We start from the raw sequence: 16,017 nt of genomic DNA, 5'->3' as shown, positions 1-16,017 counted from the left end.
GATGTACATTCTTAGTTTTGTATTAAAACCTGTAGGCTAATTGAGTCGAATCATTCCATTTTAATTCATAGTGTTGATATTATGGCGTGTCTTCAATTAAAATATGGGCAATTGTATATGTAAATATTCATTTGCCTGTTCATAAGTCAAATAATAAATTTACCTTTCAGATTAATCTCTTTTGTCTGTCATTGGTCAGTCAATTATTTAACTAAAATGTCAAAATACAGCTTTACTTGCAATAGTTGTTTTAGATTTTACATTTAATGACTCTTTAATATATATATATATATATATATATATATATATATATATATATATATATATATATATATATATATATATATATATATATATATATATATAAGAATATAAAAAGTCATTTATCCTACATATATCCTATTTATATAGTAAAGTGTAATTTATTTCTGTGATCAAAGCTGAATTTATCATCATTACTCCAGTCCTCAGTGTCACATGAGCCTTCACAAATTATTCTCATATGAGGATTTGATGCTCAAGAAACATTTATGATTATTATCAGTGTTTTTTATTTGATTTAATGTCCGAACGCTTCTGCCGTGGCCTCCATCTGGAGTTTGAGAAGAGAGAACCTATTTTCCCAGAGAGATCACATCAAAATAACTTTTCTGCTGCATTTCGTGTTTGATTTACTGCGCAGTCCCCGGGGCTGATGGGTAAGTGCTGCATTCTCCCCAAACCTGCTATTATTGTGTCAACCTGTTGTCAAACCTCTTCATTTACTCTTCAGGTAAAATATTGAGTGAAGTATTCACAAAGCATGGATAGATACACTTGGATACGGTGTATGAAGACGCACACAGACATGTGAGTGGACAGAGGTAAAGACTTGTTCATTTGTTGGGGTTTGACAGTTCTGTTTTTGAGAAATAATAGAGTATATATTGTACCATGTTTTCATGGTTGTGACAGAAAATATGATCACAATCTGATTTTTTTTTTTTTTTATTAAAAAAATGTATAAAAGATGAAAAAAAATTATAATAAAAATAAAACAATTTAATAAAATAAAATAATAAAAAATAAAATAATAAAAAATAATAAATAAAAAAACTCAATTGCCTTGTTCTCATTGTCTTTTGTCATTGTCTCATGACAAAAATAAAAATATAATAAAACATAATAAAAGATAAAAAAAAATAAAAAAAAATAAAACAATTCAATAAAATAAAATAAAATAATTTTAAAAAAACTCCATTGCCTTGTTCTCATTGTCTTTTGTCGTCTCTTGACAAAAAAAATAAGAAAAGAAAAGAAAAATTTTTAATAAAATATAATAAAATAAAATAACAAAAAATAAAATTAAAATAAAACTTCATTGCTCTGTTCTCATGACAGGTGAAATCTGAGCTTACTTTAATATGATGATTTTTGTTTTCATAAACATCTGACAGTTGTGAAACCTTATAAAATAGGACGTAGCAGTGTTATTTTAATGGTAATATATATATATATATATATATATATATATATATATATATATATATATATATATATATATATATATATATATATATATATATATATATAAAACCTCATTCAAAATAGTAACAAAAACTTTATATAATATATATATATATATATATATATATATATATATATATATAAGTTTTTGTTACTATTTTGAATTAGGTTTTAGATTTTTTTGCACATTTTTAGTCATATTGTTGTGCTTTTGTCAGTAGTTTTTAAATGTCTATGTAGTTTTTGTTAAGTTTACACTGTACTTTTAGTTGTTTATTATATTATGTGATTTAATAACTTCTACTTAAACTAATATGTGACACTGGAGCACAAATCCAGTCGTGCGTCTCACGGTTATATTTGTGGCAATAGCCAACAATACACTGTATGGGTCAAAATTATCAACTTTTCTTTTATGGCAAAAATCATAAGGATATTAAGATCATGTTCCATGAAGATATTTTGTACATTTCTTACCGTAAATATAACAAATGTATTATTAGTAGTAATATGCAACACTTCTCTGTCACAAGACCATACAAATTAATTTTAGATACTTAATTTCATTACTTGAATATATACACAATAAATTGTGGTTTACGGTTTTAGTTGACAATAATAACCCTGGGACAGTGTTTGTTTTTTTATCCTAACAAACCATACATCAATGGAAAGCATATTTATTAATCTTTCAGATGATAAATATCAATTTCAAAAAGTTGACCCCTACAGTCCAGGGTCACAAATGACCATAAAATATGACCCTGGGCCACAAAACCAGTCATAAGGGTCCTTTAAAAAAAAAAAAAAAACGATTTATACATCATCTGAAAGCTGAATAAATAATCTTTCCATTGATGTATGGTTTGTTATGATAGGACAATATTTGAAAATCTGGAATCTGAGGGTGCAAAAAAAATCGAAATATTGAGGAAAATCTCCTTTAACGTTGTTCAAATGAAGTCCTTAGCAATGCATTTTACTACTTATAATACATTTATGATATATTTACGGTACGACATCTTCATGGAACATGATCTGAATATCCGAATGATTTTTGGCATAAAAGAAAAATGGATAATTTTGACCCATGCAATGTATTGTTGGCTATTGCCACAAATATATATATATATATATATATATATATACACACACACACACACACACAATAAATTGTGGTTTATGGTTTTAGTTGATAACCCTGTGACAGTGTTTCCCCCCCAAAATATGTATATCTGTTTTTTGCTAAGAGTAATATTTATTTTAATATATATGAAGTACATGGTGCAATGTTCTGAGGTCAGGTTGTTTTTAAGAGATTTTTTTTATTGTCCATTCATGTTAAGAACATTCAAATGATCACATCAGATTAATTTCCAAGTGGAAATGTTATGATTAAAAAACAAACCCAGAAACAGGATTATCTCGTCTGTCATTCATTGGAACACATTTGAGTCGAGGACCTCCGTGGTAATAAGGAATTTTATTGAACATTTTCATGAAATTCGATGCCTGCTAAAATGTACACATATTAAACTTCACATACTTTAAAAAGGAAAGCCCCCCCCCCCCCACTTGCAATAATAACGATGCGCTGTCAGTTTGACAACAAACGATTGTGCTGTAGTTCATATATTACAGTAATCTACACATCTCCTGCCACACGCATATGCATATACAAAGGTCGTCATTAATAACAAAAGCAAAACGAGTCGTTTAAACGGGATTTACCCTCGTCCTGAAAAAGATAAGCGTGCGTTTTTCTCCCGAAAAGCGCCTGTGGAGGTCACCGACGATTTGCCTCCATATGGGCGAGACGGATTTCCACAGGCGTCTACCTGGAGTTCATCAGGAAGTCAAAGCACCTTCACAGCTTTACACCTCCAATCCCCGCAGATCTGCTCATTATCAGGGCCTTAACACCTGCCGTCTATTTACCCCTAAACACGCCACTAATACCACTTCATCCTGTTGCTCCTCGCACACACACACACACACACACACCGACAGGACCGGGGACGTATCGCTGTGGATATTCTTTTAATGCACATTAACGCAAAGATGCCGGAGTACAATACAAACAGTTTAATAATTGTGTCATTAACAATCAGGAACCACTCTGCGAACCAAGAAACACTTATAAAACAGTCAGTCGTAACAAAATAACTGGTGTTCTCATTGCAGTGAACTCATAAAAAAACAACTTTTTATACATCATATTTATACAGGAATAGCTTTTCGAGTCGGGTCGTTAACCAAAGGAAGACACATTGCAAACATCGATCGATTTCACACAAATTGCATATGTTTTTCTCTCTAAAGGTGGTCTATAGGTTAGTCGTTTACCTAAGCTTATTTGCATGATAGTAAAAATTGCATACAACATTAATCGTGAAGCTCGACATACAGCACTTTTCTCTCTTTTTTTTTTTTTTTTTTAGGCAACTGTTAAAGCACATTTTCCATTTAAAACGTTAAGACACTTCTGATTTTACCGCCCATCAAAATTACATTTATAAATAGAACGAAGATCAGTAAAAAACCAAAAGCGTGGGATGTCCCGATCACGGGAACGCGGGAAATAAATAATGCTGGACGATGAGAACCGAACGAGGTTGTGATTCACATTGGAAGTGACCGAAGGTTTTGCAAAATAAATCGAACATCGGCAGTGCCATATAGTACAAGGCATTTGTTGGCATAGTTTCTTTAAGACTGTATACTTTTTTACAATTAATATATGTCTATGTATATATATATATATATATTTATTTATATTTCTTCAAAGCAAATAATAGTTTGGGATCCAGAGAGCGATTAGCCGCAGTGCTCGACTCGGGACCTCGGCTTTAAGGCCTTCGTCTTTTCCCCCTCGTCTCCAATTTCATGCATTTTCTTCTTTTTATAAAAAAAAAAATCCAGTTAACATCACGTACGTAAACATCAAAGTCTATCAAACTCCATGGACTTTCCTTTTTTTCTTTTTCTTTTTTTTTTTAATCAGTAGTTTAAAATCAGTGTAAAAACAACAGACAACAAGTGCAGTCGGCAAATATCCACAGCAACATCCTGTTCTCTTAAAGGAGCAGCTCAATCCATAATATCAGTATCAATACACTACAGAAGTGAATGAGGACTCGCAGAACGCTCACGCCATTTTAGATGGAAGAAAAGAGGACAATTACACATGATTTGGGCTATTTGAACTCGTGTTTTTAATCCTTTTTTAATTTTTTTTGACTGATTTCTTGAACTATTTGATCTATTGGTCTCAGTCCGTTAGGTTAATAAAATAAAATAAAAAAATTATATTAAAAAAAAATATTCTTGTTTATTAATTTTGATGTTTTTTGCCTGATGTGAGACGTGATTTCTTGAATTATTTGATCTATTGGTCTCAGTCCGTTAGGTTAATAAAATTAAATAAAAAATAATGTAAAAAAAAATTCTTGTTTATTAATTTTGATGTTTTTTGACTGATGTGAGACGTGATTGGTGATTTCTTGAATTATTTGATCTATTGGTCTCAGTCCATTAGGTTAATAATAAATAAAATGTAATTAAATAAAAAAAATATATATATATATATATATTCTTGTTTATTAATTTATAATTTTGACAGATTATTTGATCAATTGGTCTCAGTCCATTAGGTTAATAAAATAAAATAAAATAAAAATATGTAAAAAAAAATTCTTCTTGTTTATTAATTTCAAGTTTTGGACTGAAATTATTAAACAAGAATCCGTTATAAGTTGAATAATTTGATCTTTTGAGTCCATTACGAACATTAAATAAAACAAAGTAAAATAAATATTCTTGTTTAATAAATGTCATTTTTTTGCACTGATGTCAGATTTATTAATTTGTCAGGAATATTTTGATCTTTTGTTCTGAGCCCATTACGTAAAAAAAATAAATCAATAAAATTAAAAAAATCAATAAAATGAAATAATAAAAAGTTTTTGACTGATGTCAGGCTTGAATTCTTGAATTATTTGATCTATTGTCAGACTTACTAATTTGTTAGGAATAATTTGATCTTTTGTTTTGAGCCCATTATGAAAAAAATCTATAAAATTAAATAAAAAAATAATTCTTGTTTAATAATTGAAGTTTTTTGCACTGATGTCAGATCTTTTGAGTCCATTAGGAAAATAAATACAAATAATAAAATGAGAGAAATATTAATGTTTAATAATGTTTGACCGATGTCAGACTTGATTTTTTTATTTATTATTATTTGATCGATTGGTCTCAGTCCATTAGGTTAATAAATAAAACAAAGTAAAAAATATCATTGTTTAATAATTGAAGTTTTTGCACTGATGTCAGATCTTTTGAGTCCATTATGAAAATAAATACAAATAAAATGAGAAATATTTTGCACAGATGCCAGATTTATTCCTTTGTTAGGAATAATTTGATCCTATGATTCTGAAAATAAATAAAATAACAGCTGTAAAGTGTTGTACTGACGTCTGAAGCGTAACAGTCCTCATTCACTTCATCACAAACGGCCTCTTTATTTAGGAGTGAACTATTCCTTTAAGATGTTTTGTTTTTTGTGTGTGTGTGTGTTTTGTACATTTTGTCTAGTTGTGCAGATTATTGAAATGATGCACGAGTCTTTACAGTGAAATATTCCACGCTTTACAAAACTGTGAGCCGGTCATCTCTGCATCGCTCAGTCTGGTGTAGAAAGTCTTCCGGTTTGGAAGAGAAAGATCCGAGTCACTCTTTCGCCTCCTGCTCCGTTTGTGCGTGCGCTTCGGCCGCCAGGTGCTCCTCCATTTTGATGGAGAACATGGTGCTGTTGGTCTGCACGCCCTCCTCCAGCTCGCTCAGCAGCTCGCCCTCCTTGAAGTCCGTCAGACCCTCGTCCTTGCTGTGGTTCGAGGGGAAGCCCATGGGCTCCTTCAGCTTGCCGGCGTGGTTGATGTAGAAGCGCTGGTTCTGGAAGAACTTGATGATGGTGTGTTTGGGCAGGTCCAGCTGTGCTGAGAGTGTGTGGATGGCCTCCTCGTCCGGATACAGGCCCACGTCCTGAATGAAGCTCTGCAGGATGCCCAGCGCCTCCATGGAGATGCGGTTGCCTTGGCGACTCTTGCAGCGGTTCTCGTCCTCGGTTTCGGCCGGTGAAGCGGTGGAGGGTTGCCGAGGGGGCAGCCGCGGTCCCATCTGCTGCTGCTGCTGCTGCTGCAAGGGCTGCTGGGATAGAGGAGGCTGTGAGGGGTGGAGCAGGGGCAGCTGGGCCTGGAGCTGAGAGGACGGCTGTTGATGAGTCTGAGACGGGAAACCAGAAACACACACACACGTCAAACTCAGGGGAACTTGTCTGAACGGCACACTTTAGAGCACTGGGTTCTGGTGTATTGACGGCTTTGAGGAGTTATTTATTTCTACTCGTTTCACCCTTTTGGTTTGAGTCCGTTACCATCAAAATGAGATAAATAATAAGAGAAATATTCTTGTTTAATAATTTGACCTTTTGGTTTGTGTCCATTACAGAAAAATAATAAATAAAATAAAAAACATTGTTTAATCATTTTGTCTTTTGGTTTGCGTCCATTACGATAAAAAATATTAATAATAAAAAAAAAAATTTAAATAATAAATAAAATAAAAAACATTGTTTAATCATTTTGTCTTTTGGTTTGCGTCCATTACGATAAAAAATATTAATAATAAAAAAAAAAATTTAAATAATAAAAAATAAAAAAAACATTGTTTAATCATTTTATCTTTTGGTTCGAGTCCATTACGATAAAATAAAATAAAAAATAAAAAATAAAAAAAATATTGTTTAATAATTGTATCTTTTGGGTTGCGTCCATTATGATAAAATAAATAAATAAACAAATAATAATAATAAAATAAAATATATAAAAAAAAACATTGTTTAATAATTTTATCTTTTGTTTTTATCTTTTATCATAATCAAATAAAATAATTAAACTAAAAAAAAAAATTATTAAACACTAATTTTGAGTCCATTATAATCAAAATAAATTAAATTAAATTAAATAATGAAAATTATTCTTTAATAATCTGATGTTTTTGCACTGTTTTTGACTTATTAATTTGTTAAGAATAATTTGATAGTTTGAGTCAATTACGAATAAAAGAACAAAAAAAGAGAAATATATTCTTATATTTATACAAGTTTAATAATTTGATCTTTTGATTTGAGTCAATATAAAAAATAATATAAATAAAACAAAAAATAAGATAAACATTCTTGTTTAATAATTTGATGTTTTTGCACTGATGCCAATGAATAATTTGATCTTTTGGTTTGAGTCAATACAGTACAATAAAAATACAAATGTGTTTAATAATTAGGTGTTTCTGTATTGATGTCAGACTTGAGGTTATGAATAGTTTGATCTATTGGTCTGGTTCCATTAGGGTCCTAAAAAAATTCAGTCAGAGCCATTAATTCTATAATAAAAGGAGATTTTCCAGCAGAAATCTTCATCCAGTTCTGGATAAATTGAGATGTGATCAGATGTGAGGGTTTGACAGCTTTAACACGAGTGTGAACTCTTCATCAGAGTCTTCACACAGAACGAGCCGGTGTGTTGATTGCTTATCAAGCCCTATTGAAATGCTGTGCTTAATGCGGTAAACACACACACACACACACACACACTCGATCCGTGGTGCGGAGAGAGATGTGCGGCGTGCGAGCGCCATCGGTGTGTGTGTGTTTCGGCCACCTTCACGTCGCTGTAAACACATGACACATTTGCTCTGAAATGTGCCATTGTTTGTGAGTTTGGGCCATTGTAGCCGGCAGCTGCTGCTTTCACACACACCATACAGACGGCTTTTCCTGGGACATTCCCAAAGGGAGCCGGGATGCTTGATAACATTTTTGCGAATGCACTCGTCTCCTGATAACATTTCAAAGACATTGGAACACAATAGGCAGAAATAAATGGGACACGACCAAGTTAACCAGCAAGCACAAGACATCATGTCAACAGATGACAGGCACTGCATTAAAGCTGAGGAGTCATTCTCACACACACACACACACACACTGAAGGAGACATGAATGTGTTTGCTCATGAGAACGCTCAGCTTCACGACAGCGCACAGAAACATGATTTAACGGAGGGAAAAATGTGTATATATATATTTTTTTTTTCAATAAAATGAGAAGCACTCATTTAATAATTAGATTGTTTTGGTTTGAGTCAATTACAATCAAAATAATAAAAAAAAATTACAAATAAAAAACCAATAAGATAATATAAGAAATAATAATGATATCATAATATATTTTATAATATAATAATAATAATTAGAAACACTCGTTTAATAATTTTATCTTTTGGTTTGAGGTCAATTACAATAGAAAAAAATTACAAATAAATCACTCATTTAATAATTTGACTTTTAAACAAATATATATATAGTTTTATTTTCATTTTAATAATCCTATTTTATCATAATCATATATTCAAAATAACATATATATTTTATAAAATAAAATGAGAAACACTTGTTTAATAATTTGATTTTTTTGGTTTGAGTCAATTACAATCAAAATAAAATAAAATAATAAAATAAGGAGAAACATTCTTCTTTGACAAATTTGATCTTTTGGTTTTGAGTCAGTTTGAGTCAAATATAATAAAATAAAAAATAAAAAATTCCTGTTTAATAATAAGCTGTTTTTGCACTGATGTTAAAGTTATTCATTTGTTAGAATAATTAGATATTTTGGTTGGAGTGAAAATAAAAGGTAAATAAGAGGTAAAAATCACTAATGCACGGCATTTTGTATTTGATGGCTTTATTATCCCACAGCAGGCATTTACGCTTGATAACACTTTATAATAAGATCTCATTTCTTAACTAATGCATTAGCTAACATTAACAGATTATTGCACATTGTTCATGTTCATGTTAGTGCACAGATGATATATACACACACACACACACACACACGCTGTAAATGCTAAAGCGTAACCAAATGCTTGATCATCAGACTGATCAGATCTCTGAAACCGCAGCAGATCTCGCCGCTTAAGTGGTGAAAATGGAAGTGAATAAATGTTTTGCTATTTTCTTGGAATGACCATATGCTTCTGAGTAAACAAAATAATATCTGCTCAAATACGCAGCTGTAAGCACCAGAACTTGGGGATTTTTGTGATTATATTTGGATTCTGAATAGTGATGAATTTATCAAAATAGCTAGCTGTCCTTGATATGTAAATGCAGACAAACGACGTGGCTAATGACTGCTCTGTGTACACAGTGTGTTTGAAAACCTCCACACTTGATCAAAAACATAAACCATTTCCAGCTAAAATAACTACAGGTCTTAATAATCCGGCTAACGCCAGATTTCATTTTTGACAGGAATGAGAATGAGGCTGTGAGGGACAGAAATGCAGTGCATGTTTAATAATATTGTCCAACCGAAGAATCCTAGAAAAAAAATAGTTTTGAAAGTTGTGTTATGAAAATGATGATCTAGGACCAGGGCTTGACATTAATGTCCGAGTGTGTGTATTTCAGCAGTGGTGTGTAACACAGACACACACGGAAGGCAATAACAAGCTGGATAAAGGTGTTATTTAGATTTTTTTTTGCGCACAAAAACTATTGTCGTCGCATCGTAAAACTATTGTAGAGTCACTGTGGTGAGATGGACGTTTTAAGTGCCTTTTATGGGTCTTGTGAGTGTAAATGTACTGAATGCCAATGGAGGCCTGTGTGAAGCCTTTCTCAGTCATCAGCTTTACACTAAAATATCTTCATTTGTGTTCCGAATATGAACGGAGGTCTTACGGGTGTCGAACGACATGAGGGTGAGGAATTAATGACAGAATTTCATTTTTGGGTGAACTAACCCTTTAATATATTTTTTTATGAAAATGAAAAGAGGCAGAGGTGTTTTATGACATTTCTCCTTGAGCGTGTGTCCAATTCGCTGTGGATGCGCGAATGGATTCAAAATGTTCAAGCGTCCAACTAGACGCGGTTTCAACGCTCTATTTGCGTTTGGTGTGAATGCAGCATTATCATTTTTTTCAATCGAACCTTAGGCTTCCACTACACATGCTCCGCTGGTCGACGTAATGTCGCCACTGTTGATTATGGGAAGGTGTTTACTAGGTGGACCGTTCGAATGCAGGCTGTGAGAAAGTCAAATAGGAACTTGTGAGCAGAAAACGTGTTGTTTGGCAGTACTTTCAGTCAAAAGAAGGCGATTCAAGTCGAGCTACGTGTTCATTTTGCAATGCCGATTTGTCTCGTGGTGACAAGGACCCTAAACAACAGCCGCTGTTAAAACATTTGCATATGAAACATCTGAAAGAATACGAGTTGTGCATGAGGGAATCTACAGCCAAAGTGCAGCAACTTCAGGTAGGACAGTCATCCTGGCATAATGTTGCCTATTCTTTCTTTTTTTTTAACAGTTAAAATAAAATGAAAAATACACTGCTGTGGACGTTGTTTACTTCATTAATGTGTTTACTGTGATAATGGACTGAGGATGGGAGTAGGATTCGGTTTCGGAAGAATCTTAACCAGTGGATTCGGCCAAACCACAAAAATCTGGATTCTGAGTTATTTTTCGCTGCTTATTGCACGTAAACAGTCAAATACACACAAAATAAATGTCAAAACGCCAACCTTGCCGAGTATTCACAAATGTTTTAAGTGGACGTAAACATTTGAGAAAGAAAGCGCACGTGTAATAGTGTATTGGATCCGTGCGTCAGCTCTTAAAGAGACAGCAGCCTAATAAACCTGCTGACAAACTATGTGATGATATAAAAAATATCCATATGGCAGTTTTTCTCTATGGTATTGATGTCAAAATTGTGGCGAGTGAAAATGCAGAGTGTCTAGTAACTTTAGAAAACCGTTTAACACAGTGGCTGGTGAGCAAAAAGTGTTAGAAAAGTCTGAAATTCTCTTTTTTAATGTGAGCGTTAAAAAATAAATACGACTTTACGTTGTGTCAATCACGCATACACACTGCCTTTCGTCCGTCATAAAAAAAATCTAATCGGGTTTGATTTTCTGCGTTTTTCACATCCGTAGCAACCATTTTGATAGGTGTTTTGACACTTCAGAGCCACCGTATGAACAGCAAAATCCACAACGGTGTCCGACAACTTGATCCACTTAATCTCGCAGCACAAATCACTGTATGACAAACAAAGTGTCAATATATAATGTGTCTCCAGTATCGCTAGTGAAGCATCAAACTGAGCCATTGACATCCTGAAGTAAATCACTCGGGATAATCCCACAGCTCCTTGATAAAGGAGGTGGATCTCTCTCTCTCTTTTTAAGAAGAGAGGGGACAACAAAATCCTCCTCACTGCTTGAATTGTTTTGCAAATTAATGAATACGCATCAGACTCAGTGTGCAAGGTTTCAGTGCATGACATTTTAGGATGACGAATACGTACAAAAGCATTTGAAAAGTGTGCAAAGACCTTTAATGTCAAACCCTGGATCTAGGACTACAAGTCCCTCACAGCCTCGTTTCCAATCGTGCTAAAGGGTTAGTTCACCCAAAAATGAAAATAATGTCATTTATTCCTCACCCTCATGCCGTTCCACACCCATAAGACTCGGAGCAATGACATTTCCTCTCTCAAGATCTATTAATGTACTAAAAACATATTTAAATCAATTCATGTGAGTACAGTGATATTTTCTGAGCCACTGATTCAACACGGTTCGAATCTTCATGAAGCAGTGTTTTGAAATCGGTTATCACTATATAAGTCGTTATTTCGGGGGGGTTTTGGCGCACCAAAAATATTAATATTGAACCACTGTACTCACATGGACTGATTTAAATATGCTTTGAGTACATTAATGGATCTTGAGAGAGGAAATTGCTTTGCTCTCTATGCAGGCCTCACTGAGCCTTCAGATTTCAACACAAATATCTGAAGATGAACGGAGATCTTACGGGTGTGGAGCCGCATTTTTTTGGGGTGAACTAAGCCTTTAAAGGGTTATTCTGAAAATTCTGTCATTAATGACTTCCCCTCATGCCGTTCGACACCCGTCAGACCTCCGTTCATCTTCGGAACAGAAATGAAGATATTTTAGTGTAAATCTGATGGCTCTGAAAGGCCTCCATTGGCACAATGGCACTTTACACTCTCAAGACCCTTAAAAGACACTAAAGACGTCGTTACAAAGTCCATCTCACTACAGTGGTTCTACAATAACTTTATGAATCGGCGATAATAGTTTTTGTGCGCAAAAAAACCCTAAATAACGACTTACATAGTGATGACGATTTCAAAACACGGCCTCATGAAGCTTCGAAGCGTTATGAATCACTGAGTCGATTCAGCGGTTTGAATCGCCAAATTTCAGCAGTTTGGCGGTTTGACACGCGATCCGAATCATCATTCGACTCATTGATTCATAACGCTTCAAAGCTTCATGAGGCCTTGTTTTGAAATCGTCATCACTATGTAAGTAGTTATTTAGGGTTTTTTTGCGCACAAAAACTATTGTCGCCGATTCATAAAGTTATTGTAGAGCCACTGTAGTGAGATGGACTTTGTAACGACGTCTTTAGTGTCTTTTAAGGGTCTTGAGAGTATAAAGTGCCATTGAGCCAATGGAGGCCTTTCAGAGCCATCAGATTTCAACTAAAATATCTTCATTTGTGTTCTGAAGATGAACGGAGGTCTGACGGGTGTCGAACAACATGAGGGTGAGTAATTAAGGACAGAATTTTCATTTTTGGGTGAACTAACCCTTTAAACTCAATCCGTCCGTCTGTGGTGTGTATTGTGATGCTGACCTGTAGCGGGTCCGTGGGCATATGCAGCAGGTGAGGCGGTCTGTCCACATGGTGCTGCTGTCCTCCGTTGCTCTCCTGCTCATATATAGCGTCACGCTCCATTTGGGACAAACTGAGGAACCGGCGGATCATGGACAGGTTCTCCCAGAGTGTGCGGTTCTCCGGGGACGGGTCCTCTTTCCAGCGCAGCAGCTCACACAGCCAACCCTGCAGGAGTCAACAGAAAACACCACTTCACTTAAGACACAAAGCTGCTTTTATTTAACCCAAAATACTGTAAAATTCACAAATATTATTACTGATTAAATCAGCTGTTCTCCATGTGAATATATAGTAAAGTGTAATTTATTCCTGTGATCAAAGCTGGATTTATCATCATTACTTCAAGCGTCACATGACCCTTCACAAATCACTCTAATATGAGGATTTGCTGCTTAATAAACATTTATGACTATTATCAGTGCTGAAAATAGTCATATTTTTGTGGAAACTGATTTTTTTCAGGATTTTTTGATGAATCAAAAGTTCAAAAGAACAGCATTTATTTGAAATATAATCTTTTGTAACATTATAAATGTCTTTAATGTCACTTTTGATCAATTTAATGCAGCATTGCGGAATACAAGTCTAAGTAAAATCAGTTTTGTTAGCATTTTGTATTAAATTTTTTGAGATATACACATACTGTTGATGCATATCGTGTAAAATGGCATGAAATACAAGGGAACCTTTTAACATGGACTTGCCAACATTAAGTTTCCCTCATTCTCCTTTTGTTGCGGCTCCTCTCTTCCCAAATCACTCTAATATGAGGATTTGATGCTCAAGAAACATTTATGATTATTATCAATTGTATAAACTGATGTTTTTCAGGATTTTTTTGATGAATCAAAAGTGCAAAAGACCAGCATTTATTTGAAATAGAATCTTTTGTAACATTATAAATGTCTTTAATGTCACTTTTGATCTATTTAATGCATCATTGCTGAATAAAACCTTGTTTTTTTTTGTTTTTTGTAGCATTTTGCATTTAATTTTGAGAGATATACACATACAGTGTAGATGCATATAATGTAAAATGGCATGAAATACAAGACTAATGTTGGCAAGTCCATGTTAAAATGTTCACTTTAGTTTCCTCATATTCTCCATTGTTGCGGCTCCTCTTTTCCCAGTCTGTCAGTATTGCTCTGTTTACTTCTTGTCTCTAAGAAGCCCCGCCTTCTGAAGAGCACACCATGCTCTGATTGGTCGGCTGGAGCAGTGTGTTGTGATTGGTCAGTTTGGGAAATGTCCCGACCATAACCGGCAGTTTCAACACACGACTAACTAACTCAACCAGGCCACGCCCCTTTATTCCACGTATGAATTATTATAATGAGGAATATTGTGACACTGATGTAGAGAAGAGCAACATTACACACTAAAGACGGATGGACGTGGAAAAGGCACAGTAGGTCCTCCTTAAATGGTCAATATAAAGTGTGTTAACCCTTTAAGACCTAAGGGTATTTTTACAATTAATTTTCCGCCTGGTGTTATTTACTAAAAAAGCTTGTAAAACATCAACCCTGTTGTGCACAGACAATTGACATACCTCTTTTTTTTCAAGACAAGTTGCACTGTCAGTATATTTGTGTTGCATTGATGTCACCTGAATGTAAAATAAGTTATGGGACCATAAAGACAAATGAAAACATAAAACGGAAATTGAATCACTCAAATATTTATTGAAAACACACACAAATAAATAAAAGCTAAGCATATTTCCTCTGGAAAACAGTTTGTTCAAGTCTTTGGAGTCCTGGAACTCAGGAATAAACATGATAACTTATACAGAACCAAAACTATTTACATTTTTCCAAAAAAAGTCCAGGCGTTTTTGGCCTCTTTGGATTTTGGATATTTACTGGTGCCAAGCCTCAAAACAGTTCCTATCAGGAACTTCTCCTCAAACTTTCTCCTCAAACTTTCTCCACAAAACTACTAAAAACTGCAGCGCGTCTCTCTCTCTATCTCCTCAACACTAGCCGTGCGTCTCTCTCTATCCACAATAACAGAGCTGTGGTTCATGCGTAATGACGCACACCAACGTGGATGACGGATCAGCCTGTCATTGGTCAAACCCTCATCCAAAATGGCAGCTAGCATCGCGCTAGCGGCAAAAATAACGGAAAATGTATAAATTATGGACATCAAGTGGATAAATCTTGGATGTAAGCGTTTTGATTTATTGCTGAACAACTCCAAAAAGATGCACATGTTCCAGGCTGGATAGAAAACCTTCTGTAAAGGCTACAAAGACACCAAAGACACCCCCGTGATGGCTAGCTCGTTAGCTTTCTGCTGGAAAAAACGGTAAGAAAATCGATAAAAGTTTCATGAAATAATATAGATATTTATCGGAGGTGCCGTGTGACGTCGTGGGCGATGCCGTCGGGCTCTGAGGGTTAAAAGGCTAGTTTTAAAGCTCAAGTGTGTGTTCCAGCAGTCCTGGCAGACTTACAAACGTGATGGCGTAATCTCCAGGCCAGTGTGTGGCAGCACCTTTCATTTCCACAGGATTACCCATCACACACACACACACACACACACACACACAGCAGAAGCCAGAGCCACACCAGAGCGCTGCATGGCAAAGATAACTCAGCATTTCTGTTGTCCCATGTTCCCGCTCCTCCCAAAAGCCATGTAAAGCC

General features: G+C 34.5%; 1 protein-coding gene across 1 annotated transcript in view; it reads right to left on the bottom strand.

The window, feature by feature from the left end:
- Positions 1–6,073: 6,073 nt before the first annotated feature.
- Positions 6,074–16,017, bottom strand: part of satb1b (SATB homeobox 1b) — an 81,012-nt gene continuing 71,068 nt past the window's right edge. The window contains 2 exon segments of the mRNA XM_079836445.1: positions 6,074–6,792; positions 13,319–13,525. Of these exon segments, the coding sequence (XP_079692571.1) occupies positions 6,241–6,792; positions 13,319–13,525 (759 nt within the window). The 3' untranslated portion in view covers positions 6,074–6,240.

Source organism: Gobio gobio, assembly GCF_949357685.1.
Source record: "Gobio gobio genome assembly, chromosome: 15".
Taxonomy (NCBI): Eukaryota; Metazoa; Chordata; class Actinopteri; order Cypriniformes; family Gobionidae; genus Gobio; species Gobio gobio.
Note: the sequence above shows the minus strand (reverse complement) of the source record. Positions and strands in the feature narration are given on the sequence as shown.